General features: G+C 37.5%; 1 protein-coding gene across 1 annotated transcript in view; it reads right to left on the bottom strand.

Annotated features, from left to right (window-relative positions):
- TNNI3K (TNNI3 interacting kinase) overlaps positions 1 to 25,648 on the bottom strand; it is a 306,041-nt gene that overhangs the window by 32,027 nt on the left and 248,366 nt on the right. The window contains exon 27 of the mRNA XM_060023829.1: positions 23,103 to 23,272. Coding sequence (XP_059879812.1) covers positions 23,103 to 23,272 — 170 coding nt within the window. The remainder of the gene's footprint in view (positions 1 to 23,102; positions 23,273 to 25,648) is intronic.

Genomic DNA, 25,648 nt, shown 5'->3' with positions numbered 1-25,648 from the left:
TTCAATTAAACTTTATATACTGTTCAAGTTCCTATATCTGTTTCTCTAAGATAAAGAGGAGTTTATTTAAACAAATGTAACACATAGATCTTTAGGACAAACTATAGTGTAAGGTGCTGGCCTAATTCAGTGGTCAGTAATTGAAAAAAAAAATACAAGAAACTTGATAATATTTCAATTATCTCACTTTTCTCCTTCCATCCAGATATAAGAAAAGGATGGTAATTTATTGCCCTTCATGCTGAAGATCTCAGGAAGTAAAAATCTGGAGGTGAATAAGGTAGTTTAACTTTTCTAAGTAGTCTTTAAACTCAGAACTGTCTGCCCTTTAAAATAGAAGGAAAATAGCAAAAGAATACACAAGCAACACAAAAGTTGTTTAAAAAAATGAAGTTCAAATCACTCAGTACCAGAGAGTACTTCACAGGTACTTTTCACAGTGAAGTACTCTATTCCTTAACATATGTCATGTGTCAAAAACAACAACCAACATTTTAACATGGTGTTTTGTCATCAATTTTTTTTTTTTTTTTTTTTTGCGGTACACGGGCCTCTCACCCTTGTGGCCTCTTCTGTTGCAGAGCACAGGCTCTGGACGCGCAGGCTCAGTGGCCATGGCTCACGGGCCTAGCCGCTCTGCGGCATGTGGGATCTTCCCGGACCGGGGCACAAGCCTGTGTCCCCTGCATCGGCAGGCGGACTCTCAACCACTGTGCCACCAGGGAAGCCCTGTCATCAATTTTTATTTTACTTATTTTATGATTCCATAATTTGTTTTCTCTATGTTGATTTGGTAAAATATTGTTGAAGAAAAATGTATAAGGCTCATGTTGTCCTGAACGATAAAGGATTTTTTTTTTCTTTTACAGAACGAAAAATGCTCATTTGGGTAAAAACAGTATATTTAGATGTGTTGTTTCTAAAGCATTTTAAATCTTTTCCATTTTCATGTAGCACTCTAGCATTTAGCAGGCACGTTTACAATTAACTACAGTTTTCTTTTCAGGGATTACAAAGAAAGAAAAATTGAAATCCTTGAAAGTCATTTCCCCTGATTTCTGTCATTTTCATGCAAATAGCTATTGGATAGAAAACATCCAGAAACCCTGACTTTAATCCAAATGGCAGCTTGACTAGGAAATGGTCAACGATGTTGAATTTGACAAACAAGTAGTGTAGATGGGTCAGGGCAAGCTATGAGAAATTTATGGGTAAAGCTGCTATTTAATGAGAAAAAAGGAGTATTCTACTATCTCAAAGAGAATAAGTGATAAAAAGGAGAAGAGAGTGACTGAATTAGGATTCTGAATTTCTGGCAGACAGAATTTTTCTCTTCTCAGCCTCAGAATGGTGTTTATACATCTCTGGGTAGAGCTATGAAGTAGTGGACAATTAGCTCTAGTTTAAAACAAACAACACAAACTTCCCAGGGATGATTTGTAGTGTTTTATAAGTATTTCCTCCAATCCTTGCAAAAACCAGACAAGGTAATATCATGATAACTATTTTAATAAGCTCAGGCCCAAGTTCACACTGTGCTTAGGAGGCAGAACCAGGATTTGACACAGATATCTCTGGCTCCAAGATGCTTGCCCTTTTCTAGCATAGCACACCAACTTCCACTTCTGTTATCAGCAAATCATCCCCTTCCTCCTGAGCCTCTCTTCTACCTGACACCTGTTCCATGCCAGGTTCTGACCATTAACTTGCAGTTGATATTCCCAGAAGGCTATTGATTTCCTGCTAAAAGTATATAGGACAGAAAACCATGCTGGTACCTGCTAGCTCCCTAAGTCTGCTTTAAATGAAGACATGATGCCTGGAGCTGTTGCAGTCATTTTGTGACCAAGCACTTACAAACATGAAAAAGACAGATCAATATGCTGAAAATGATGAAGGAGAAAAAAATTAGCCTGGGTCTTCTAAAGCCCAGCAAGCAGCAGTACCATTGCCCATAACTATCTCCTTCCAGACTTCCTGTTATGTGTGAAAAACGAGCCCCTATTTTATTAAACAACTATCACTGAGTTTTCTGTTACCTTCAGTTGAAAGCTTTCCTATTTGATATGTTAGTGTGAGCGGAAAGCTAATGGCTGAGTAATATGCCATTGTGTATATATACCATGTCTTCTTTATCCATTCATCTTTCGATGGACACTTTGGTTGCTTCTACACCTTGGCTTTTGTAAATAATGCTGCAATGAACACAGAGGTTCATATTTCTTTTCGAATTAGTGTTTTTGTTTTCTTCAGGTAAATACTCAGAAATGAAATTGCTGAATTGTGTGGTAGTTCTACTCTTAAGTTTTTGAGGATCCTCAGTATTGTTTTCCATAGTGGCTGTACCAATTGACATTCCCATCAATAGTGCACAAGGGTTCCCTTTTCTTCACATCCTACCAACACTTGTTATTTGTTGTCTTTTTGATAATAGCCATTCTGACAGGCATGAGGTGGTATCTCATTGTGGTTTTGATTTGCATTTAGCTGGTGATTAGTTGATGTTGAACATCTTTCCATGTGTCTGTTGGCCATCTGTATGTCTTCTTTGGAAAAATGTCTATTCAGGTCCTCTGCTCATTTTTTAAAAATTGGATTGTTTGTTTTTTTGATAATGAGTTGTATAAGTTCTTTGTATATTTTGGACATTAACCCCTTATGAAATACACTGTTTGAAAATATCTTCTCCCATTCAGTAGGTTGTATTTTCATTTTGTTGATAGTTTCCTTCACTATGCAAAAGGTTTTTAGTTTGATGTGGTCCTATTTATTTATTTTTGCTTTTGCTTCTCTTTCCTGAGGAGACAGATCCAAAAGCTTCTTGCTAAGGCCAATGTCAAAATCCATACTACCTATGTTTTCTTCAATGAGTTATATGGTTTCAGGTCTTACATTTAAGTCTTTAATCCATTTTGAGTTTATTTTTTAACATGGTGTGAGAAAGTAGTTCAGTTTGATTCTTTTGCATGTAGCAGTCCACTTTCCCCAACATCATTTATTGAAAAGGCTGTCTTTTCCCCATTGTATATTCTGCCTCCTTTGTCATAGATTAATTGACCACATAAGTGGGAGTTTATTTCTGGGCTCTCTATTCTGTTCCATTGCTCTGTTTTTGTGTCAGTACTATCCTGTTTTGATTATTGTAGCTTTGTAGTATAGTTTGAAATAAGGGTATGTGATACTTCCAGCTTTGTTCTTCTTTTTCAAGATTGTTTTGGCTAATTGGAGTCTTTTGTGGTTCCATACAAATTTTAGAATTATGTTATCTAATTCTGTGAAAAATGCCATTGGAATTTTGATAAGGAATGCATTGCATATGTAGATTGCTTTGGGTAGTATGGTCATTTTAAAAATATTAATTCTTCCAATCCATGAGCACAGTATATATTTCCATTTGTCTGTGTTATCTTCAGTTTTTTTTCATCAATGTCTTATAGTTTTCCAAGTACAAGTCTTTTACTTCCTTGGTTAGATTTATTCCTAGGTATTTTATTCTTTTTGATGCAATTGTAAATGGAATTTTTCCCTTAATTTCTCTTAATTGATAGTTTGTTGTTAGTGTATAGAAATGCAACAGATTTCTGTATATTAATTTTTCTCCTGCAACTTTACTGAATTCTTTTATTAGTTCTAATAGTGTTTTGGTGTCATCTTTAGGATTTTCTATATATAATATCATATCATATGTAAACAGTGACAGTTTTACTTCTTCCTTCCAATTTGGATTCCTTTTATTTGCTTTTCTTGTGTGCTGTGGCTAGGACTTCCAATACTATGTTGAATAAAAGTGGAGAGAGTGAGCATCCTTGTCTTGTTCCTGATCACAGAAGAAAATGATTTCAGCCTTTTCCTGTTGAGTATGACGTTGGCCATAGGATTGTCACATATTATGTTGAGGTATATTCTCTCTGTATCCACTTTGTTTACAGTTTTTATCATAAATGGAAGTTGAATTCTGTCAAAAGCTTCTTCTGCATCTACTGAGATTATCATATGATTTTTATTTTCAGTTTGTTAATGTGGTATATCACATTGGTTGATTTGCAGTTATGAACCACCCTTGCATCCTTGGGATAAATTCCATTTGATCTTGGTATATGATCCTTTTAATGTGTTGTTGAATTCGGTTTGCTAATGTTGAGAATTTTTGCCTCTATGTTCATTAGTGATATTGGCCTGTAATTTTCTTTTTTTTTTTGGCGTCTTTTATGGTTTTGGTATCAGGGTGATGCTGGCCTTGTAGAATAAGGAACACTCCTTCATCTTCAATTTTTTTGGAAGTGTTTGAGAAGGATAGGTGTTAACCCTTCTTTAAATGTTTGGTAGAATTCACCTGTGAAGTCATCTGGTCATCTGGTCCTGAACTTTGTTTGATGGGAATTTTTTCCATTACTGATTCAATTTCATTACTGTTAATTAATCTGTTCATATTTTCTATTTATTCCTGATTTAGTACATTTCTAGGAGATTGTACATTTCTAGTTTATCCATTTCTTCTTGGTTGTCCATTTTATTGGTGTATAATTGTTTGTAATTCTGTGGTGTTTGTTGTGACTTCTCTTTCATTTCTGATTTTATTTGGACCCTCTCTCTTTGATGAATTTAGCTAAAGGTTTATCAATTATGTTTATCTTGTTAAAGAACCAGCTCTTAGTTTCACTGATATTCTCCATTTTTAACTGTCTATTTCACTTATTTCTGCTCTGATCTTTATCATTTCCTTCCTTCTACTAACTTTGGGATTAGTTTGTTCTTCTTTTTCTAGTTTCTTTAGGTGTAAGTTTAGGTTATTTGAGATTTTTTTGGTTTCCTGAAGTAGGCTTTTGTTGCTATAAACTTCTCTCTTAGAACAGTTTTTGCTGTGTCCCATAGATCATTGTGTTTCCATTTCTCTCTGTGCATTTTTTGATTTCCTCTTTGATTTCTTCAGTGACCCATTGGTTCTTTAGTAGCATATTGTTTAGCCTCCACATGTATTTTTTTTTTTTCTTTTGCAGGCTTTTTCTTATAGTTGATTTCTCATGTCATACCTTTGTGGTTAGAAAAGATGCTTGATATGATTTCAATCTTCTTAAATTTACTGAGACTTATCTTGTAGCCTAGCATGTGATCTATCCTGGAAAGTGTTCCATATGTACTTGAAAATAATGTGTATTCCGCTGCTTTTAGATAGAATGTTATTTATATATATATTAAATCCATCTGGTCTAATATGCTGTTTAAAGCCAATGTTTCCTTATTGATTTTCTGTCTGGATGATCTGTCCATTGATGTAAATGGGGTATTAGAGTCTTCTAGTATTGTGTTCCTGTCAACTTTTTCCTTTGTTTGTTAATATTTGCTTTATGTAATTAGGTGCTCCTATGTTGGGTGCATATATATTTACAATTGTTATAGCTTCTTGTTGGATTGACCCCTTGATTATGTACTGTACTTTTTGTCTCTTGTTATAGTCTTTGTTTTAAAGTCTATTTTGTCTGATATAAATATTGGTACACCAGCTTTTTATTTCCATTTGCATGGAATACCTTCTTCCATCACTCACTTTCAGTCTGTGTGTGTTTTTATATTTGAAGTGAGGTCTTTATGCAGCATATATATGGGTCTTGATTTTGTACATGATCAGCCACTCTATGTCTTTTGATTGGAGCATTAGTCTATTTACATGTAAAGTAATTATGTATAAGTATGTACTTATTTTCATTTTGTTTTTTGATTGTTTTTGTAGCCCATTTTTGTTTGATTCTTTTGTTCTCTTACCTTGTGATTTGATAAGTATCTTTAGTTATGTTTGGATTCCTCTGTCTTTTTTTGTGTGTGTATCTATTATAAGCTTTTGATTTATAGTTATCATGGGGTTCATATATAACAACCTATATATATAGGTGATTATTTTAAGTTGATGATCTCTTAATTTTGAATGCATTCTAACAACCCTACGTTTTTACTTCCCTGGCCAATGTTTAATGTTTTTGACATCACATTTTTGTTTTGTGTATCCCTTAACTACTTACTGTGAATATCGATAATTTTACTACTTTTCTCTTTTAACCCCCCTACTAGCTTTATAAGTGGTTGATCTACTACTTTTACTATATGCTTGCTTTGCCAATGAGATCTTTTCCTTTCATAATTTTCATATTTCTAGTTGTAGTCTTGTCTTTTCTGCTTAGAGAAGTCCCTTTAACATTTCTTGTAAAGCCAGTTTAGTGGTGCTGAACTCTTTCTAGCTTTCGCTATTCTGTAAAGTTCTTTATCTCTTTTTCAAGTCTGAATGATAGCCTTGATGGGTAGAGTATTCTTGGTTGCAGGTCTTTTTCCTTTCATCACTTTGAATTTGTTATGCTGTTTCCTTCTGGCTTGCAAAGTTTCCACTGAAAAGTCAGCTGATAATTTTATGGGAGTTCTCTTGTATGTCACTAGTTGCTTTTCCCTTGTTTCTTTTAAGATTCTCTCTTTACCTTTAATTTTTGCTATTTTAACTATAATGTGTCTTGGTGTGGATCTCTTTGTGCTCACCTTGTTTGGAAGTCTCAGTGCTTTCTGGACTTAGATGTCTGTTTCCTTTCCCAGCTTAGGGAAGTTTTCAGCTATTATTTATTCAAATAAGTTCTCTGCCTCTTTCTCTCTCTCTTCTACTTCTGGGACTCCTGTAATGTGAATGTTAGTATGCTGATGTCCCAGAGGTCTCTTAAACTATTCTCATTTTAAAAAATTCTTTTTCATTTCTGTGCAGTTGGGATGATTTTCACTACTCTTTCTTCCAGTTCACTGATCCATTCCGCTCTATCATCTAATCTACTTTTGATCCCTTCTAGTGGATTTTTGTCTTCAGTTATTGTATTCTTCAGCTCTGTTTGGTTCTGCCTTATATTTTCTAACTTTATATTAAACTTCTCACCATGTTCATTCATTCTTCTCCCAAGTTCATTGAGCATAATTACCTTGAATTCTTGATTATTACCTTCTATTCCTTACCAGGTAGATTGCTTATCTACACTTTGTTTTTTTCTTTTTCTGAGGTTTTGTCTTGTTCCCTTGTTTGGAACATATTCCTCATCTCCTCATTTTGCCTAACCCTCTGTGTTTATTTCTATGCATTAGGTAGCTCAGTTAAATTTCCTAATCTTGGAGAAGTGGCCTTATGTGTGAGACATCCTATGAGGCTGAGCAGCATATTCCCCTCTAATGGTCTAAGGGTGCCCTCTATGTGGGCTGCATGGGCTCTTCTGTTGTGATGTGGCTGACTACTCTGGGTGCACTGGTAGGTGGGGCTAGCACTCAGCCCTCTTGGCTGCCAGCCCACTGGTGGGCAGGGCTGAGTCCCAGTGTAGCTGACTGTGTGGCCTGGAGGGTCCCAGGCCTGGTGCTGACCTGCTGGTAAACCCGGAGCTAATAGGCTAGTGGGAAGACTCCACTTGCCAGCACCACTGTCCTCGTGGTAGCATAAGCTTTGAAAAGCAGCAGCTGCCTGCATCTGTGTCCCCATGGGGGAGTCCCAGTTGCTTCCTGCCCCTCTGGGAGGTTCTCCAAGATCAGCAAGTGGGTCTGGCCCAGGTCCCTTTTAAATTACTGCCTCTGCACTGGGACTTGGAGTATGTGAGATTTTGCACACACCCTTTAAGAGTAGAGTGTGTTTTCTATAGCCCTCTGGCTCTCCCATATGCAAGCCCCACTGGCCTTCAAAATAAGACATTCTGGGGTTCATCTTCCCAGTGTAGGACTCCTGGGCTGGGGAACCTGGTATGGAGCTTGGACCCCTTGCTCCTTGAGGAGAACCTCTGCAATCGTGATTACCCTCCTGTTTGTCAGTCAGTTACCTGAGGGTGTGAGTCTTCACTATACCATGTCTCCACCCCTCCTACCTCTCTCATTATGGTTCCTTCTTTATATTTTTAGTTGTGGAAAACCTTCTCTGCTAGTCTTCAGGTTATTCTCATAGAAAGTTACTCTGTAAGTACTTGTAATTTTGGTGTGTTCATGTGGGGAGGTGAGCTCAGGATCTTCCTTCTCTGCCATCTGGTAACAAATTTCCCATAAATTCTGTTTAAATTTATACCATGTGCCACTAATGAGTCCATGCCCCACCAGCTTTCCTTATTTTTTCCTATGTTTTCAGTGTCTCTCCTCTTCAGTATAGATTCATTGCCTGGCAATCCATAGCTAGTGTTCTTCTTACTCTCTAATTCACTGTCATTTCCAGAGAAGGACAAATGGGCAACCTGCTGGACATACCTCAAGGCCAATGGTATGTCTCTCCTCACTCTCATAAATACCTCCCTCTGTGTTTACATGACCCAAGAGTCTTATACTGTATAATCACATTGTATTATAAATACATTTGGGGTCTATATTCCATACTAGGCTACTTAAAGGGAGGAAAAATTTTACTATGTACCCTTTTTGACTTCTCCAATTCCTAGAAAACTCCTGGTATGATGCAGGCACTATGTAAAATGGATGATTGACTTACTGAGACAGGAAAGAAAACAAACAGTGCTTCGATTTTCAACCTTGAGGTATCTAAAAGGCACTCAAGTTCCTACGCATCAGGGCTCGTGTGCCTGGATGACTAGCTCATGTGACACTAAATTAAAGTGCTGTATTGTTAGGGATTGCCAGTGTGGCTAAAACAAGTGCTTAAATCTCACCACAGAACTGTGCTTCTCCATGTTCTTAGTTTCAATGGACCCTAATGTGGAACAAAAAGTAGACTTTAGAGTCAGTCAAAAGGTTTGCATTGATTGAGACATTCATTCATTCATTTAAGCTACATGTACCTACCACTTACTATGTGTGTCTGTGTGTAGGGGGACAACTGAAATAATTATAATTATTATAATATAGTTTCTGATTCTGATGGGATATGCACGGGATAAGATGGCAACAAACATGATGTGTATCTAGCCAATTGAAGGTATCCAGGGAGACTTCCAAGAAGAAGAGATTTTGGAGCTGAGCTTGGCCTTCATTGACTCTTCCATGTATCTGTGTGCTAAGAAGGTGGAGGTGGGGTGAGGAAGTTTGAAAACTGCTCTTGTGTGTGCTGTTTGCAGTTGGAATGTGATTGCCTTGACATATGGATAATGGATAATACGGGGATCTTGCAACTGGAGCACTATATGATATCTGTAACAAAATTCAGATAATGATTCATTCAACATTTCTTTCAACATATTTTCTTTAGTGTAATGGACTATGCCAGTTGGTATTGCAAGTATAAAATTATTTCACATGGTTGGGTATCCCCCTCAAGGAACTTACACAACATAGACATGATACTAAGTAGAAAGTGAGGTAAGGTAAATGAAACCTTTCTTAGAAGAGAGAAAACTCCTTCCATCAAGTGTAAGGATGGAATTAGGAATGCTTGTAGGGAGAGGTGATGCAACCTTGAAGAAGGGGTAGGATCTAGAAATATAGAGACAATGGGGACAACATTCTAAATATACTAGGGCTAGAAGTGTCCACAGAGATTGGCAAGTCCTGTGCTTCTTAAATTTTAATGTACATTCACAAGTCACGTGTTAAAATCTTGAAAATGCAGATTATGATTCAGTAGGCCTGTGTGGCCCCTAGGAGTCTTAATTTCTAACAAGCACCTAGGTGATGCTGAAGCTGGTGGTCTGTGGGCCACACCTTGAGTAGCAAGGTCCAGTTCACATGCCTCAGAATAGTCACTGAAACCCAGGGCGGGAAGGGACTTGCCCACGCCACAGGGTTGATTAGTATGAGGGCAGCCCTCTGTCTCACACTGCAGCAGCTCGGCAAGTAGTGAAAAGATTATAAGCTTTGGAGTCAGGCTGATCTACGCTCAATCTTGGCCCTGCTGTTTACTAGTTACAAAGCCTTGGGAAGGTTATTTATCCTTTCTGTGCTCCAGTTTTCTCATTTGTAGAATACTGATAAATAACTCCTAACTTGTAGAAGAGTTGTGATAAGTCAATGATCTGACTGGCATACAAGAAAATGTGTAATAGTGTCTGGAACACAGTAAGTGATCAAAACACGCAATGTGCCTTCTCTTGCTTTTTTGACCAGGTTAACATTGTCATCAGTGCACATGGCTTCATCTCTGACATCTCTCTCCTAGGCCCTAGGCTGTATTGGCATCCAGTGACATGCAGGGGGGCCATTAACACTGGTTGGCAAATAGGTCCCTGATTAATGCCAAATATAGAGGATTTAATTTTTTTTTTTTTTGCTGTCTCTTTGGAAAAGGATTAAAAAAGGTAATAAACATATTCCATTAGTGCATTCTTGGTATTCTTTTTGCAATTGAGGCCTTTAAAACACCTGCTCATTAATAGAAAATGCTCAGACAATATAAAAAATATTAATGATAGACGTTTTTCATTCCACTTTGGTTAATACCTTTTTTTCCCTGGGTCCATGATTTTTTCAGGCTGTCTTAACTGCTTATGTAAATACTAAGAAAAACTCAATCTCATGGTTTTCAAGGAGATAATAAGAAACAATGATTTGTGAAATGTCTTCTCTAATGAGAAATTTCCTGTTTCAAATACTGGCATGCGAAAGAAGGATGCTGCAGTTTTTGCATTGTATGAGGGTTAGATTCAGTCTACCTGGAAGGTGGTAAAGGTGAAAAGAAGAAAAAAAATCTATGAGGAATTAAACCTGCTAAACTGTGCAGTGCCATTGTAAGAGCTTCTTCAGAAATCTATTTAGAAATCTCTGCTCTTGTATCTGAAGCATTACAGAGACACCAGCATCACCCACTTCTTATTACTGCAAACATGGCAACAGTTGCCATGCTAGCAAGAGATTCGAAGCACAAACACTGGAGTCAGGAGGGAGCAGGGCGGGGCCCGAGCTGGAGTCAGGGCTGCTGAACAGTGCACAGGGCTGCCTGTACAGATTTAATTAGGCCAGTTGTTCTCTTTGGTCCCCGTGCTGTGTCCTGTCAGACATTTCAGTAGAGCAGCAGCAGTCTCAAAAGCAGCTTTTTTGGACCAGGTCTTTTACTATCAGTCGTGCACAACCATCACCGCCAAAAGCGGTGCTTTGATGTGCTTTGATGAAGGCAAGAGTGGGTCTGGGCCCTCGTTTTGGTTATGAATGGAGAAAGGACCAGAGTTTCTCTTCGTTTCCAGGAATGAAAAACTCATAAAACTCTTATCATTAGAAAGTCAGGCTAGTCGTTGTCCCAATATGTCATTTCACCTAATTGAAAACTGAGAAATCTGTCACCATTTATTTAGCAGTTTGCCTTGGGCGAATCTTTGCAGGTTCCCTTCCTGTGGCTGGGAATTAGTTAATTAGTATTACAAAATGCTTGAAGAGGGAAATGCACTCTGGCTCACCCTTTGGGTTATGAGGGAGCCCATTTTAGGTTGCTAACAAGCACTGCTGAAGGATAGAAAAGAACCCAAGATTACAGCATCAGCCACCATAAGAGCTGCATCTTTCCCTCTCTCGAGTGCATATGTAGTAACCTACATATGTCACTTGCTCACTCTTTTCATGCAAATCTTTTTTGCTTGACAATAAATCAGGTCCTTGAAGCTTATAAAAAAGGTGTCAATTTTACACATGTAGGGCTCTTCTCATATCTTCACTTTTATTAATTTCCTATTTTTCATCACTTCTTCTTTTGAACAGAATATTTTGTTTGATGTTCTTTCTTTTACATTTTTCATGGAGAAATGCTGTTTCAAACTAAGGGTGGTTTTAAAGTCAAGGAACTGAAGGAAAGAATTGACATTTTTCACCTGCTCCTAACTTTAAGGCTGAATGCCTCTGTTCAGTGAAATCTCTAAGCCTGTCTCCTCAGTACAGCAGTCAGAGGGCTGAAGGCCTCACCCGTGCTTTGTCAACTGATTGCTAGGTGGCGCTAGAGAGCAAGGCAACTAGAAAAGAGCTTCTAACACAACTGCTGTAGGTCCACATTAGCTGGAAGGAAGTTCTTACATTGAGCCCTATTGCATTTCAGAACAGACTATTTCCAATTTTGATGACTTGTAGGATATCAGCAACATGAGATGCAGAGAGCACCAGCAATCAATTTACAGTCTTCTGTCTCCCTTTTACTTTTTGTGTGTATGTGTGCCTCTGGGAATTGTTTTCTTATTTCACTACAGTGCTTTCTGGGTATGGTACCTAGGGCTGTGGTGAAGAGGTTTTGTATAAATATAAATAGATGGATATGCTTATTTTTTGACCTTTATGGAAATAGTTTTAACTTCCTCCACTTTCTTTAATTTTCCCTCCTTAGTAGATGACATTCAAGCACATAATGAAGAGGTATAAGAAGTGCTTTCACACCCTCACACAACATGTGTAGCTATGTATTATCTCTCTCAACCCCATACCCCATGACATTAAGAAATTTTCTGCTTTTGTTAATTAGAAAAAATTTATGGACAGATTTGAGCTTAAAAAGAAAGAGATAAAAGGCAAATGACAGGCATCACGCCACTTGCTTAGATTCCAGCTGCTCTCCTTTGGCTTTTATATTTTTCCAGCACAGACCCTTAATGAGCTTGATTACTGACCTTCAGAAAGTGAGTGTCACAAAAATTATACATCCCAGAGGTGATAACTGTCCTGAGAAAAAAAGCCTTCTCCCTTGATTAGGCAAGCAATGTCTTACTCTCCTCACTATACAAACAATGTGAACAAGGCCCATAGAACTTAAGTGAGTTAGACCACTCTACAAGCTCAAAATACATTGCTGAATTGAGGATTAGGTATTAATGTGATGCTCTGATACACACTGAGTTGTTTGTAAACACTAGATGTGATATTTTAAATCAACAATGTTTAACAAGTAAAAAAGAGTTCAGAAAGCCAAAGATGTTTTTTATTATTTTCTTAAATTTATAGATCTTAAAATTATTTCTATGTAGAATCAGCTAAAAGATTATGGGCCTTCATTGTGTTTATGAGTTAAAGGGCAGTGTTTGTCTTCATTTCCAGGACTGAAAAACTCATGAAACCTTCATCACTGGATAGGTTTTATTTTGTTGAACAAAAATATCAGCTAAAAGATTCTTTTTTTGTTTTTAATACAGTGAATTCAATTGACTACTATAGTAGAGAGTACATTTAATGAGAAAAAGATGTCTGGTTTTACAATGTACTTAATTCAATAAAGAAATCATACTAAAGTAATGTTCAAAACTGGTCCCCAAATATTTAGAAGGAAGGAGTTTATGTTTTTATATGTCCTGATTAGTTTTTGCTGCTTCTAGAAATGTGGCCAGGGAATCAGGCTGGTTTCCAGAGACATGATTAAAGAAGAGAGAGAGGACAGGGTTAGGCCACAGTCTGCTCGTGAATGAGGCAGCAGATATGGAATTTGTTTTGTTCAGGTTAGGTGTGTATCAGTGCAGGCAGCTGATTATAAAGATCTATTATGAGCAGGCATAAGCTGAGGTAAAGTGGCTAGTATCAGAGGTAGTCAGAGTGAGAAGGGAAATTTTTCCTTCAATTAAAGGCTGTACTGGCCATAGACTGAGAATGAGCTACGTTCCATTGAAGCTGGAAGAGTTTTCGAGGCAGGTAGTTCAGTACTCTGGATAGCTCCCTGCTGATTATCCTCAAAGCCCAAACCAGAGGTTAGAAGTTTCTTCTTAAAGACAGTTCAAACACGTTGGCCAAGCATAGTCTCCAGAGGCAGCATGGTGTAATGGAAACACCACCAGATAGGCCCAGATTCAACTATTAATTACCATTTTTCCACTATACAGTTTCATTAAAATTACTTAAATCGTTGGAGTCTCAGTTGTAAAACAAACTGAAAAATGGAAACCAGGAGGCCTACTTCATAAGTGAGGATTAAATGGAATCATGTTGTGAGGCCTATCATGATCATTCATTCATTCCACAAGTATGTATTTAGCAACTATTAGACCCTATTCTAAGTACTGGAGACACAGAATCAAAAAGGAGAGATATTCATGCTCTCATGATGTTTACAATTTAGTGTAGATACCAATAAAAAAGTAAGTGATTGGCTAAAACTATACTTCCAGGCAGATGTAAGTGCCATGAAGAAGCTATTCTACTGACTCTTGTGGGCCTAAAGCTTGAATTTTATTGGACTACATGGGAGAAATAGCATGGGCCCACGCCAGGTGGGAGGTCAGTTAATAAACACCTGTATAAAGCTAAAATCTTTGAAGGACAACACCAAGATTGGGTGAGCCAGGAATAATAATATCCATTCTACATAGGAAGATACAGAGGATAATTGCTCTATGTTATCCTTGGCTCCAGATAAACTGAGAAAAATGAAAAAATGAAATATTTCCCCTGAGAGGTCCAATCCACAAGCCCATTCACATGCAAGTTTTAAAACAAAAATATCACTACATGTGTTTTATGGAAAACTCCAAGTTGAAGTTTTTAAGTGGTTTGGTGGGTTAGTGTCCCCAGATAGTCAGAAAGAGCAAAAGCAAATCATCTGTGAAGTAACGTACACCAAATAAAGGTCAAAAAATTGCCAGCGATAAAGTTCCAAGGAATATGAGCTACAATAGAAACAAAAATTTCTAAATACATTTTAAAACAAGGAGCAAGAATTATCAGGAACAATGAACTACATAATTATATCCAAAAACTTCAGATAGAGAAATAGCAGATATTCAGATATATTAATAGAATCTAAAATAAATGTGTATGAAAAGAAGAAATAATTTAGAAGTGTGTAGAAGAAACAGATTTTCAAAAGAGTCTAGTCAAATTGCAAAAGCTATACAATTTCTAGAATTGGAATAGATATTAGAAATGAATTGAATTAGAAATGCAATGAAGAGAACAGCGTATTAGATCCAGCTACCAAGTGTACTGGATAGATTTGAAGAAATTACCAGAAAGCAGCATAGAGAAAGTAAAGGGTGGAAAATTTAAAAAAAAAAGAGAGATTGAGAAATGTGGAAAATAGAGTGAGAAGATCTAAAATACATCTAATTAGAAGTCCATAAAGAGAGAAGATGGAGTAAAGACATATTAGAAGAGGTAGTGACTGAGAATTTTCCAGAATTTATGAATGATATCAATCTTCAGATTCTGGACATCTAATAAATTCAAAGCAAGATAAATAAAAATAAATCCATACCTGTATACAACATAGTTAAACTGTACAATACCAAAAACAAAGAGAAATTCTAACAGCAATTAGAAAGGGCAGATTAAAAATAAAATAAATGACAATTAGATTCACAGATAATATTTTAACAGCAGCAACAACAACAAAGATGTGGAAAAGCACCTTAAAGTTTCAGGGGAAAATAATTAAACACCTTAAATCCCATATCCACTAAAATATACCTCAAGAAAGAGGGAAAATAAAGGTGTTTTCAGAATGGAAAACTCCTTTTCCGTTCAATAGTAAGATAAGAGAATCTCAGGTGAGAGTTACCTAAGGGGACAAATGTGTTCATGAACTAAAGCTCTTGTGAAGGAAGGCTGTTCTTTTTGGCCTTTTACTTGGGTAGCCTCTTCTGACATCAAACATCCCAGCAGCTTTTAAAATCCCTCTGTTTTTATGTCGCTTCATGAGAGATCCCATAGCTTTTCCAAACTTGGTTACATATCTCCCATTACGGGGCCATAAAATAGAGAACAGAGGGCTTCCCTGGTGGCGCAGTGGTTAAGAATCCACCTGTCAATGCAGGGGACATGGGTTCAAGCCCTGGTCTGGGAAGATCCCACATGCCGCAGAGCAACTAAGCCTGTGCACCATAACTACTGAGCTTGCGTTATTTAAGTCTAAATAAACCATAGCTGTGTAAAACATTAAAATAATATCTAAGTTGTGAAATTAGAAAAATCATAATAAAATAAATAATGGATAGAATTATATAATTTGGGAGGTAATGAATGAAACTAAAATGCTCTAAAATATCTCTTTTATTTGGGAGTAGGACAAGTATATTAATATAAAATTTATTAAGTTTAATATGTTAAAGTTTCTAGGGTACCCACTAAGGAACAGAAAACCAGAGTGCCTATTCAAATAATCCAAAGGAAAACAGGCAAAGGACAGAGTGAGAAAAAAACCCAGAGAGAATAAAATAATATGGTAGCAATGAATTCAAATTATTTCAGCAATCACAATGAATGTAACAATCAACATGACAAAAGGTATAAGAACCTTGCAGAGAAGATTATAAAACCTAACTAAAAGATGTTAAAGAACATCTAAATAAATACAAAAAGTACTATGTTTATGGAAAGGGAGACTCAATGTCATAAAGATGTCATATCTTCCCATATTGATCTACAGGTTTAAAATACCTATAATCAAAATCTTACGTTTTTGTGAAAAAATGCAAGCTGATTATAAAATTTATATGGAAGAAAAAAAGTCAAGAATAATCAAGAATAGTCAAGATGGGCTGTGCCCTACCAGAAATCAAGAGTTTAATAATGCTATTGTAATTAAAATCGTATACAACTGACACAGGGATAAACAAATGTCCCAATGGAACAGAATAGAAAAACTGAAAACAGACCTATCTAAAGGTAGATCCTTGATATGTGAAAGAACTTCTTTTATAGATCACTGAGAAAGGGATGACTATTCTTTTTAAAAAGGAGGAAAAGAAAGTTCATGGTCGTTATTTCATGTTTGTTCATCCTGTTCTCTTTATACCTGAACTATATTTCCATCATCTCTCTCTTCAGTGAAACCTTTCTCAACTACCTCAACTCAAAGCAAACTCCCCTTTTAAAACACACTGGGAATGAATGTGTCAGTGCCTTCTTTTTTCACACGTTTCCAGCATCAAAATTCTATTCTTTTTTTTATTACAAAGAAGTAAGCAGATATTTAATGCCCTAATAGTGAGGGGGTGGGATGGAAAGAAGTTTGAATTAACTGGTTGTTCATTATTTTTGGACAAAAAAAATTTGAACTTGACCGGAAAGTAAGGGTCAAAATTCTGAGCGCCACAGTTTTACTCAAATTTCAGAAATACAAAGCATGGTATTCTTAGGCCAACTAATGATTCCTCTAATTTATTATAGATAAAAATATTTAATATTCACCACTTACAGTTCAGTTATAAATGAGATATTGTAGGCACCAGAAAAAAAAAAACACAAAAGAAAATTTCTTCCCTTAAAGTATTTATGAACTAATGGGGAATTAAAAATAAATGATCATAATAAAAGACAAAATAACACAAATGTATAAAGTGGCACAAACTACCGTGGCCTTTGGTAAGGCATAACTGAGGAGGAGTTAGTCCCAGAAAAGGCTCTTTCATGACATAGTGATCAAGCTGACTAGATATTACTGAAGGCTGATTAATATTTTGATAAGATTGGGCGGGACTGTTGAGGTTAAAAAATAGGATATAGGAATAGGTTGACAGTAAATTAAACATGGGGTGTGTATGGGAAATAGTAGAACTTCTAGTTTGTCTATAGTGTGTGTCACCAGGGATGCTATTGCTATTCTGTGCAGGATAATTCTTTATTTTGTGGGATTGTCCAAAACATTGTAGGAAATTCAACACTCTGCCCCCCCCACTAAATATCACTGGCACCTCCCTTGTCACTGGGAAATACCAAAAATACCAAAATATCAAAAAATATGTCTTACAGTTCCCAAAACCCTAGAGAATTTTTTGAGAAGAGAAGTGATGGGATCAATGTCTAGAACCACTGGAACATCTGATGTTCACTGTGGGGTAAAACTGGAAATGTGTTTCACTGGTCATTTTGGATTCTGGATGACATAACGTCACTTAATTTTAGAGGCAATGTGGAATTATTGGTAGTTTTAAAGTAGGGTAGTGATATAATTGGAGGTCTACAGAAGGAAGATTACACTGGCAGTAGAGGGTTAAGTGGATTATGGCATGGGGAAGCTGGGACTCGAGGGAGAGAATTTAAAGACATGACAAAGAAAGCAGAGCAGCCAAGTTTGGACATATGGACTGGGGGCTAACTGTATGTGTGTGTGTGTGTGTGTGTGTGTGTGTGTGTGTGTGTGACACAGAGAGCGAGAGAGAGACAGAGAGTTGGAGCCATGGGTTGAAACTGCTGATTGTGGTGAGCTGGCAAGAGAAATAAATTGGGAATGAAGAAGGGATTGGAAGAAAAGTGAATATTTAAGAGGCCTGAGGGAAGTTTCAGTACAAAGAAGCATGGAGGAGAGGCAGTAGACTAAAAAGGGGAGTATTTGCCCTTCGGTGGTGAAGAGACACCACACTACGGCTGAAACTGGATAAACCATCCTGCTCCACAGAAGCGAGTGGACACAAGCCCCTCACCGCTCCTTTTTTCATTCCTCCTAGGAGCATTGGTTTCATGGTGCTATCATCTTACACAGTTGCTGCATTCTGGAAAAACTATGTGTAAGTTAAAATTTGATAACATATTCAACTTTTATAAGTTGAATTGCATTCTAAGTGCACTAGGCAAGCTTTCTATTTAAAGGAACCCTTTCATGGACCCTTTTGTAATGTGAAAAATTAATTCCAAATCAATCTGTTTCACAGTTCCAATCTCTGGATCTCTGCTCTCTTCTCCTGGACAGCTAACTAGGTCATAGCATTCTATTCTCAGAGCCCAGCCCCACATAAACACTAATTGGTTTTCACATCTGAAAGGTTGTGTATCACTTTGTCATTTCTAAATTTACATGATGTAATCCATGTACAAGATGGGAGATTTCATACCCTGTGGGAGGAGCAAGTGCCACATGCTTAGTTTTCCAAATATATCTAAAGACACAAAGTATTTTAAAAGAGGCAGAACTTCAGGAGTGCCTTCCCCAAACTCAGATTTCATCAGTTTGGGGTTGCAGCAGGAATTAACAAATGTCTATTACCTTTGGAGAAGACATCTGACACAGTTTCCCACCTTGATATTTATTTTATAAAGGAAAATAATAATTAAAAACAAATGTGGAAATAGAAACCAAAACCCCTGCCAAATCAAGAATTACAAAATTACAGGCTGTAACTTTCATAACCCCAAAATTGAAAAAATAAATGCACTATTTTTAAGACATTGTTGAGGGCTCCAAGACCCAAAATTGGGAACATTTTGGGTGAGGACTACAGGCCATATCTTGTTGTTATTTAGGAAAAAATAATGCTGGGCTAAAAATTACACCTTGTGTGATTGTAATGAGTTAGTTAGAAAGCCTCTTAGATCAGAGGTTGCTAGCACCTTGCAAGGACTTTTGGGAGAGACCACACAGGTAATCAGCCTTCAGAATGGTCGCCTTTTGTCACAGCTGCTGTTTCACCTTGGCACTCACGGTCCTCTTTTGTTTACCCCATCAGTTGCATCAGATTGACTGGAAGGTTAGATTGTAGTATTCTCTTTGAGCATGCTTCTCATGCTTGGATGTATATTGGGCTCACCTGGAAAACTTTAAAAGCTCCTGAAGTCTGGATGCCATCCCCATGGATTTTGGTTTAATTGGTCCTGGACACTGGTACTTGTAAAAGTTCCCCAGGTGATTCTTAATGTGCAGCCAAAGAGCCGGCTGAATTCCAGGTTGTTAAACTCACGACCCTGCTGGATCCTTGGATTCTTTGACTTTAAGAACCTATTGATCTCTGGTCTCATTTGCTCTTTCCTATACACATGCTGAAAAGGCAGGCTTGGGAGGAGTAATTGAATTCTTTCCCTGACCAACTTCCAGAAGACATTGGAAGAAGTCCAGCAAATACAAGTATTGGCAAAATATATCAAACTTCTGAAAAGTGACACCTCCTGTGCCAGAGAAATTCAGAAAGCACAGGAGAGTCCTGCGTGAGGACTCCAATTCTGCTTCAACAAACTTAATAAAGTTACTTACCCTTTCTGAGCCTCAGTTTCCTTATCTATAAAAATTGGAATACCTAACTTCTAAGGTTTACTTAAATGAGTATTCAAAGTGTCTAAAATAGTGCCTGGCATGCAGTAGAAATGCAATAGTGATAGCTATTTAAAAGGAAAGAATAGAGAAAATAATTAAAGCTTATTGACTGATTATGCTCCAAAATAATAATAATTACAAATTATTGAGCCAATTTATCCAATTTTTTTATCCTCAGAACAAATATTTGTTACATATTGACTTCATTCCAATTACACTGCTAGCTACTAGGGTTACAGATATGAATAAAACAGACATGGTGCATCTTACAACTTAGCTAAATGCTTTACTTATTTCTGGAGTTGATTTCAAGCAGTCCAAAGATTGACCTTACTAGAGGAGTGATACAACTACAAACTGACCTTCAATGCACCCTCACAACAAATACTCAGGGTGTGCTAGGCTGTTAAGAGAAATTTGTACCAAGTAGACAGACAAGTACTTATCAGGGTTCCATAACTGTCCCGAAGGGCCAGGGAGGTATAAAAAACCATGTGAGACTATCAAAGGGAGCATCTCAAAACACCTGATGATTTTTTCCCACCCTGTTTGGGCAGTTTTAGGAGCAGTGGTGTACCTTCTTCCGGGTTCTTGAAGGCCAGAGCAGCTGTGTTCCCTCCACCCCCAACTCATCCAGTTGGGTGTGCTGCTGTGCCTCCCATCTGGGTAGCTGTCTATAAGTTGTGTGACTTACCTACATTATGGGAACTTGCACCCTTTGCTTGGGTCTGTTGGCATTTTTCACTCAGTCACTCTTGTGACAATACTACCTCTCCCAGTAACAATCCTAAGAGCTAGTATTACTATCTGTATATTACATATAAGATGTAGGTAACTTGCCCAAGGTCACTGAGCTCTTAAGTGGTAAAGCCAAGACTGAACCTCAGATCTGACTCCACAGCTCATCCTCTTAACCTCTGCCTCAAGTGGACAAAGCTTGGGTGACTATGCTTTGGAAATACCAAAATCTGTCTCTTCAGATAATTAATTTTAAAACCACAAGTAAAGAAGAAGAAGAGCAGATGGAATTGAAGATGATGTTGTGACTGAACCTAATCTAATCTTGGCCTATGAGCCCCTTATGAAATTATGTGAGAGACTGGAGTCCAGTAAAGAATTGTGTTCAGTTTGCCTTGTTATCAATCAAGCCTGCTGATACTTAACTTCGTGACATTCCATAGATTAAAGTTCATGATTCAGGTTCTCATCTCTTCATAGCTGCAGCTGCAACTCTTTTGTCAGACCAGGAATATAATAACTATGGCTAAAAAGGCAACAGTAGCAATTTGTAGATGGTATAGGATCCTTGCTAAATCCAGATAATCTTTCCTCACCTTCAGGATAAAAATGTTGACTCTGATGACAGAATGTGTGAATGTGTATATGTGCATGTGTGTGTATAAGTGCGCATGTGTAATGGCTCATGTACAAATGCTCTGGAGCACATGTGGAAGGACAGAGATTTTAAGCCAGTCTTTTCTGACTTTCCAGGAGTTGCAGTATGCACTTTGTAGGGTATCCATGGAGCTCACAGTGCCTGCCTTTATTGTTCTCCATCCAGATCATACATGAAATATGACCCCACCTTCACTCCAACCACATTTGTTTAGACCAGAGGTGGCCATATAATCCAAAGGGACCAATCATATTTTCTCGCATGGCAGACTGTACTTATTCCTACTTCGTTATGCTTTTTGTATTTATGCCCTTTGCCATATGACTCTGTAGGACCTCCCACTAGAGGCTGAGTATATTTTCTCTCCCTATCGATGTTGGACTCAGCTATGCGACTTGCTCAAGGAATGTTGTAGGTTGCAGGAGACTGTGTATTGGGGATTGGGGCGTGTAAATGGCACAGTTTGCTATGGAAGAAAGCTGAACTCTTTTTTCCTCTTTTTCTGACTTGCCCCTTTGCTTAAACTTTTTTTTGTGGCTTTTGTTTTTCCTTGAGGTAAAGTTCACATCATATAAAATCAATCATTTTAAAGTGAAAAATTCAGTGGCATTTAGTATACTCACAGTGTTTTGTAACCACCACCTCTATCTAATTCCAAAATATTTTCCTCCCCCCAAAATAAAATTCCATATCCATTAAGCAGTTACTCCCAATTTCCTCCTCCCCAGCCCAGACCCTGGGGCAACCAATCTACTTTTTTGTTTTTATGGGTTTACCTATTGCTATTAACGGAATTGTGTCCCCCCTTCCTCCAAATTCATATGTTGGGGCCCTAACCCCGTATGTGACTGTATTGGAAATAGGGCCTTTAAGGTTGTGATTAAGGTTAAATGAGGTCAGAAGAATGAAGCCCTTGATCTGACAGAATTCGTGCCCTTATCAAAAGATAAAAAGACTCCAGAGCTCTCTCTGCCATGTGAGGGTACAGTGAGAAGGTGGCCATCTGTAAACCAGGAAAATTTGAAAGTCCCACTAGAACCCAGCCATGCTGGCACCCTGATGTCAGATTCCAGCCTCCATGGTGAGAAACTTCTGTTGTTTAAACCATCCAATCTATGGTATTTTGTTATAGCTACCCAAACTGACTAGTACACCTATTCTGGATATTCATATAAATAGGATCATACAATATGTGATTTTTGTCCCTGGCTTCCTTCATTTAGCATGTTTTCAGGGTTCATCCATGCTGTAGCATGCATCAGTACATCATTCCTCTTACGGCTGAATAATATTCTATTGTATGGATACCACATTTTTTATCTATTCATCTGTTGATGGATTTTTTTTTTCCCACCTTTTGGCTATTGTGAATAGTGCTGCTATAAACATTTGAGTACAGGTATTTGTTGAGTATCTATTTTCAATTCTTTTGGAAATATACCTAGGGGTGGAATTGCTGGGTCATAAGGTAATTCTCAGAACACTGAACTTTTGGTGCTCAGACCTTCAGAGTTGCTTCTTGATTCCCACACAAGAAATTCTTCCTTAAATTCCATAAGAAACTCCCAGAATACTTTCAATAAATTCCTTTTGTTGCTGTAGCTAGACAGTTCTTGCTGTAGTTAGACAATTCTTGCTTAAGCAAGAGTTAACCCGAAGCTTAGAGAACCTAGACTAACAGTCAACAAAATTTCTAATTTTTGGTCAAAATATTAGAGGAAAAATAGGTTCAAAACTCCCCTTTCAAAGTTTGCCACAGGGGTGGTAAGTTCCCTGTTGATACTAAGCAAATCAGGTGATTATCTTGATGAAATTCTGGAATCTGACTTGACTGTGTAACTGTCAACTACCACTTACCTTTGGGACCAGGCAGCATAGGACCTTGCATTTAGAGCATATTCCAATTCAAAACGACTCCGTAAAGCTGCCACGTGGCTCCGGCCAGGCCCTCCGCGGCTCAGCAGACAATCAGAAGAAGAGGAAGGTGAGAGAGACCCACTGCTATTACTTGATGCAGGCGACATCAGCTGAGTGAAGGAGGGGCAATTTCAATCAATTAATAAATCCAACAGGCTTAACATCATAGTATAGAATGTAGATTTATTTTAACTTTCCATTCGAGGATTTCTCATATTTTAATTTCTATTCATCTCAGCTTGCTTTTCCTTTCAGCCTCTGATGGCAACACCTGGCTAGCTTTTTTTGACCCAGTTCTGTGATAAGAGCTGGCCCATAAAACTTATGCTTGTCTTTAACAAAACACAGTAGGCTCAAATCAGATTCATAAAATAGAACATTATTATTTAATGGTTAAAAGATTCTCTACATTTTTCACTATGGTGATGAGGTTCATGGCAGAGTTCCTTTAAATTGGAGCTTACAATTATTCCCTTTACATAAAATGAATTTACACACTTTCCCAAAAATACATCCATTTTATAAAATGAAGGCTGCTTTAATGTCCAGCAAGCATGAGGACTAAATAGAGTTGTTGTAAGAGAATTTTAAAAAATATTTACAAATAGTTAAGTATAGTTAGAAAATAGAAGAGTGTGAGGGAAGAAAATGAGAAAGAGAAGAGGAAAAAATAAGAAAGTAGTTTTCTTGAACTTTTGACACCCTTGTTACTTATGCACTCTACGTAACACGACTGAGAATATTAGTGCTTTGACATTATAATTTCATAAGACATGTAGAGAGCAGACTTTGGTTTAAAAAAAAATAATATATATAAATTCTAAACTCTTCACAGTAGCCAAGACATTTCTAAGTAAAGCTCCGAGAATCATGTGATGTCAGTATTGAAATGAACCTTCAAACTCTTCAATGATTTAATCTCTTCTATGCATCCTTTTCAAGTCAGCTATGCAATCTGATGGGGAACCTCCAGTGATGGGGAACTCACTGTCTCCAGATCCATTCATTTATGTTAGGACAGCTCCGACCAATGGAAAGTTCTTCCTCACAATTAACCAGTTCTATTATTGTACTTCATTTCCATCTGTTGGCCCACAGAGAACTAGGCCATTCCCTTTCCTATATGACAGTTCTTCAGATGTTTAAAAACAGCTGTTGACTCATCCTAGATTTGTCTTCTCTGGGATAAGCATCCCTGGTTCCTCTAATTGGCTCTCACATACTGGATTTTCAATCCATTCACCACTCTGATCTCTATTCCCTAAAATTTGTGTTCCAGTTTTAATTATCCCTTTAAAAGGACATAACTGGGAACTATTTTGTTTGGCCATCTCAGGAGAGAGAGGAATGATCACATTCTTTATTCAGATGCAAGATAGATACTTCATATTCTAACTCACCAAAAGCTTATTTTCCACTAACCTTCATGATGCTCCTAAACCATATCTCCAACATTTGATTCTTTTACTATTGTTTCTTTGACTCTGGTGTATGATGATATATTTATTCCTATTAAATTATTTCTTAGACATGTCCTACTACTTTTCCTGCTTTCAAATATTTGTTGTCTCTCTCAACTTTACTATATCTACAAATGTGATGAGCAGAGCCTTCCTCACCTTGATCTTAACCACTGACTAAAAAGTTGAAGGGTAGAGAGGATAGAGCCTTATGGAGCTACACAAGTTAAGATCCTTAAAGATGATTCTAGTTCATTAATTAGTGCAATGCAGTTCAGCAAATTCTCTTTGCATATAGCCCATAGTTATTCGTCTTTTCCACTAGGGGAGATTGTGCTAAGAGGCTTGGTCAATATAACAAGACTAGCTAGTTTAGCAGATCCTACCATTGTCCCTGTTTCTGGAATTCTCTCTCTGATCTAACTGGATATATCCCAGGCTTGGCACAGCCTTGCTCTGTCAAACACAAAGGTTCAGAGTGAGAAGGTACTTGGAACTCAAGCCTGAAAAGCATCTCTCAACATCCCAAGCCTCTGGCAGATGCTCTTGTTAGTAGGGGCTGCTGTAGTCCCACCAAATATACTTCTACTTCTCTCCACCTCATTTGTTTCAGGACTGAAGAGAAGGGAAAGGAAGTTTTATGTTTAAAGAGTAAAGCTTCCTCTTTGTAAGTTCCAGTAAAGACTCATGAGACAGAGCCACTCACTTCAGGCAGTAATCGCAGACCTGGAACACTTTTCCAAAAGATTAGGTTCCACGGAATTCCCTGGTGGTGCAGTGGTTAAGACTCCGTGCTCCCAATGCAGGGGGCCCAGGTTCGATCCCTGGCCAGGGAACTAGATCCCACATGCATGCCACAACCAAGAGTTTGCATGCCACAACTAAAGAGCCCACGGGCTGCAACTAAGGATCCCGCCTGCCAGAAATAAGACCCAGCACAACCAAATAAATAAATATTTAAAAAAAAAAAAAAGATTAGGTTCCAGTCACTCTTTGTTAAGATTTTAAGGAAAGAAAACTTTCCTT

Source organism: Delphinus delphis, chromosome 1, assembly GCF_949987515.2.
Source record: "Delphinus delphis chromosome 1, mDelDel1.2, whole genome shotgun sequence".
NCBI classification, from domain to species: Eukaryota; Metazoa; Chordata; class Mammalia; order Artiodactyla; family Delphinidae; genus Delphinus; species Delphinus delphis.
The sequence above is the reverse complement of the archived record's forward strand: the minus strand, read 5'-3'. Positions and strand labels throughout refer to the sequence as shown.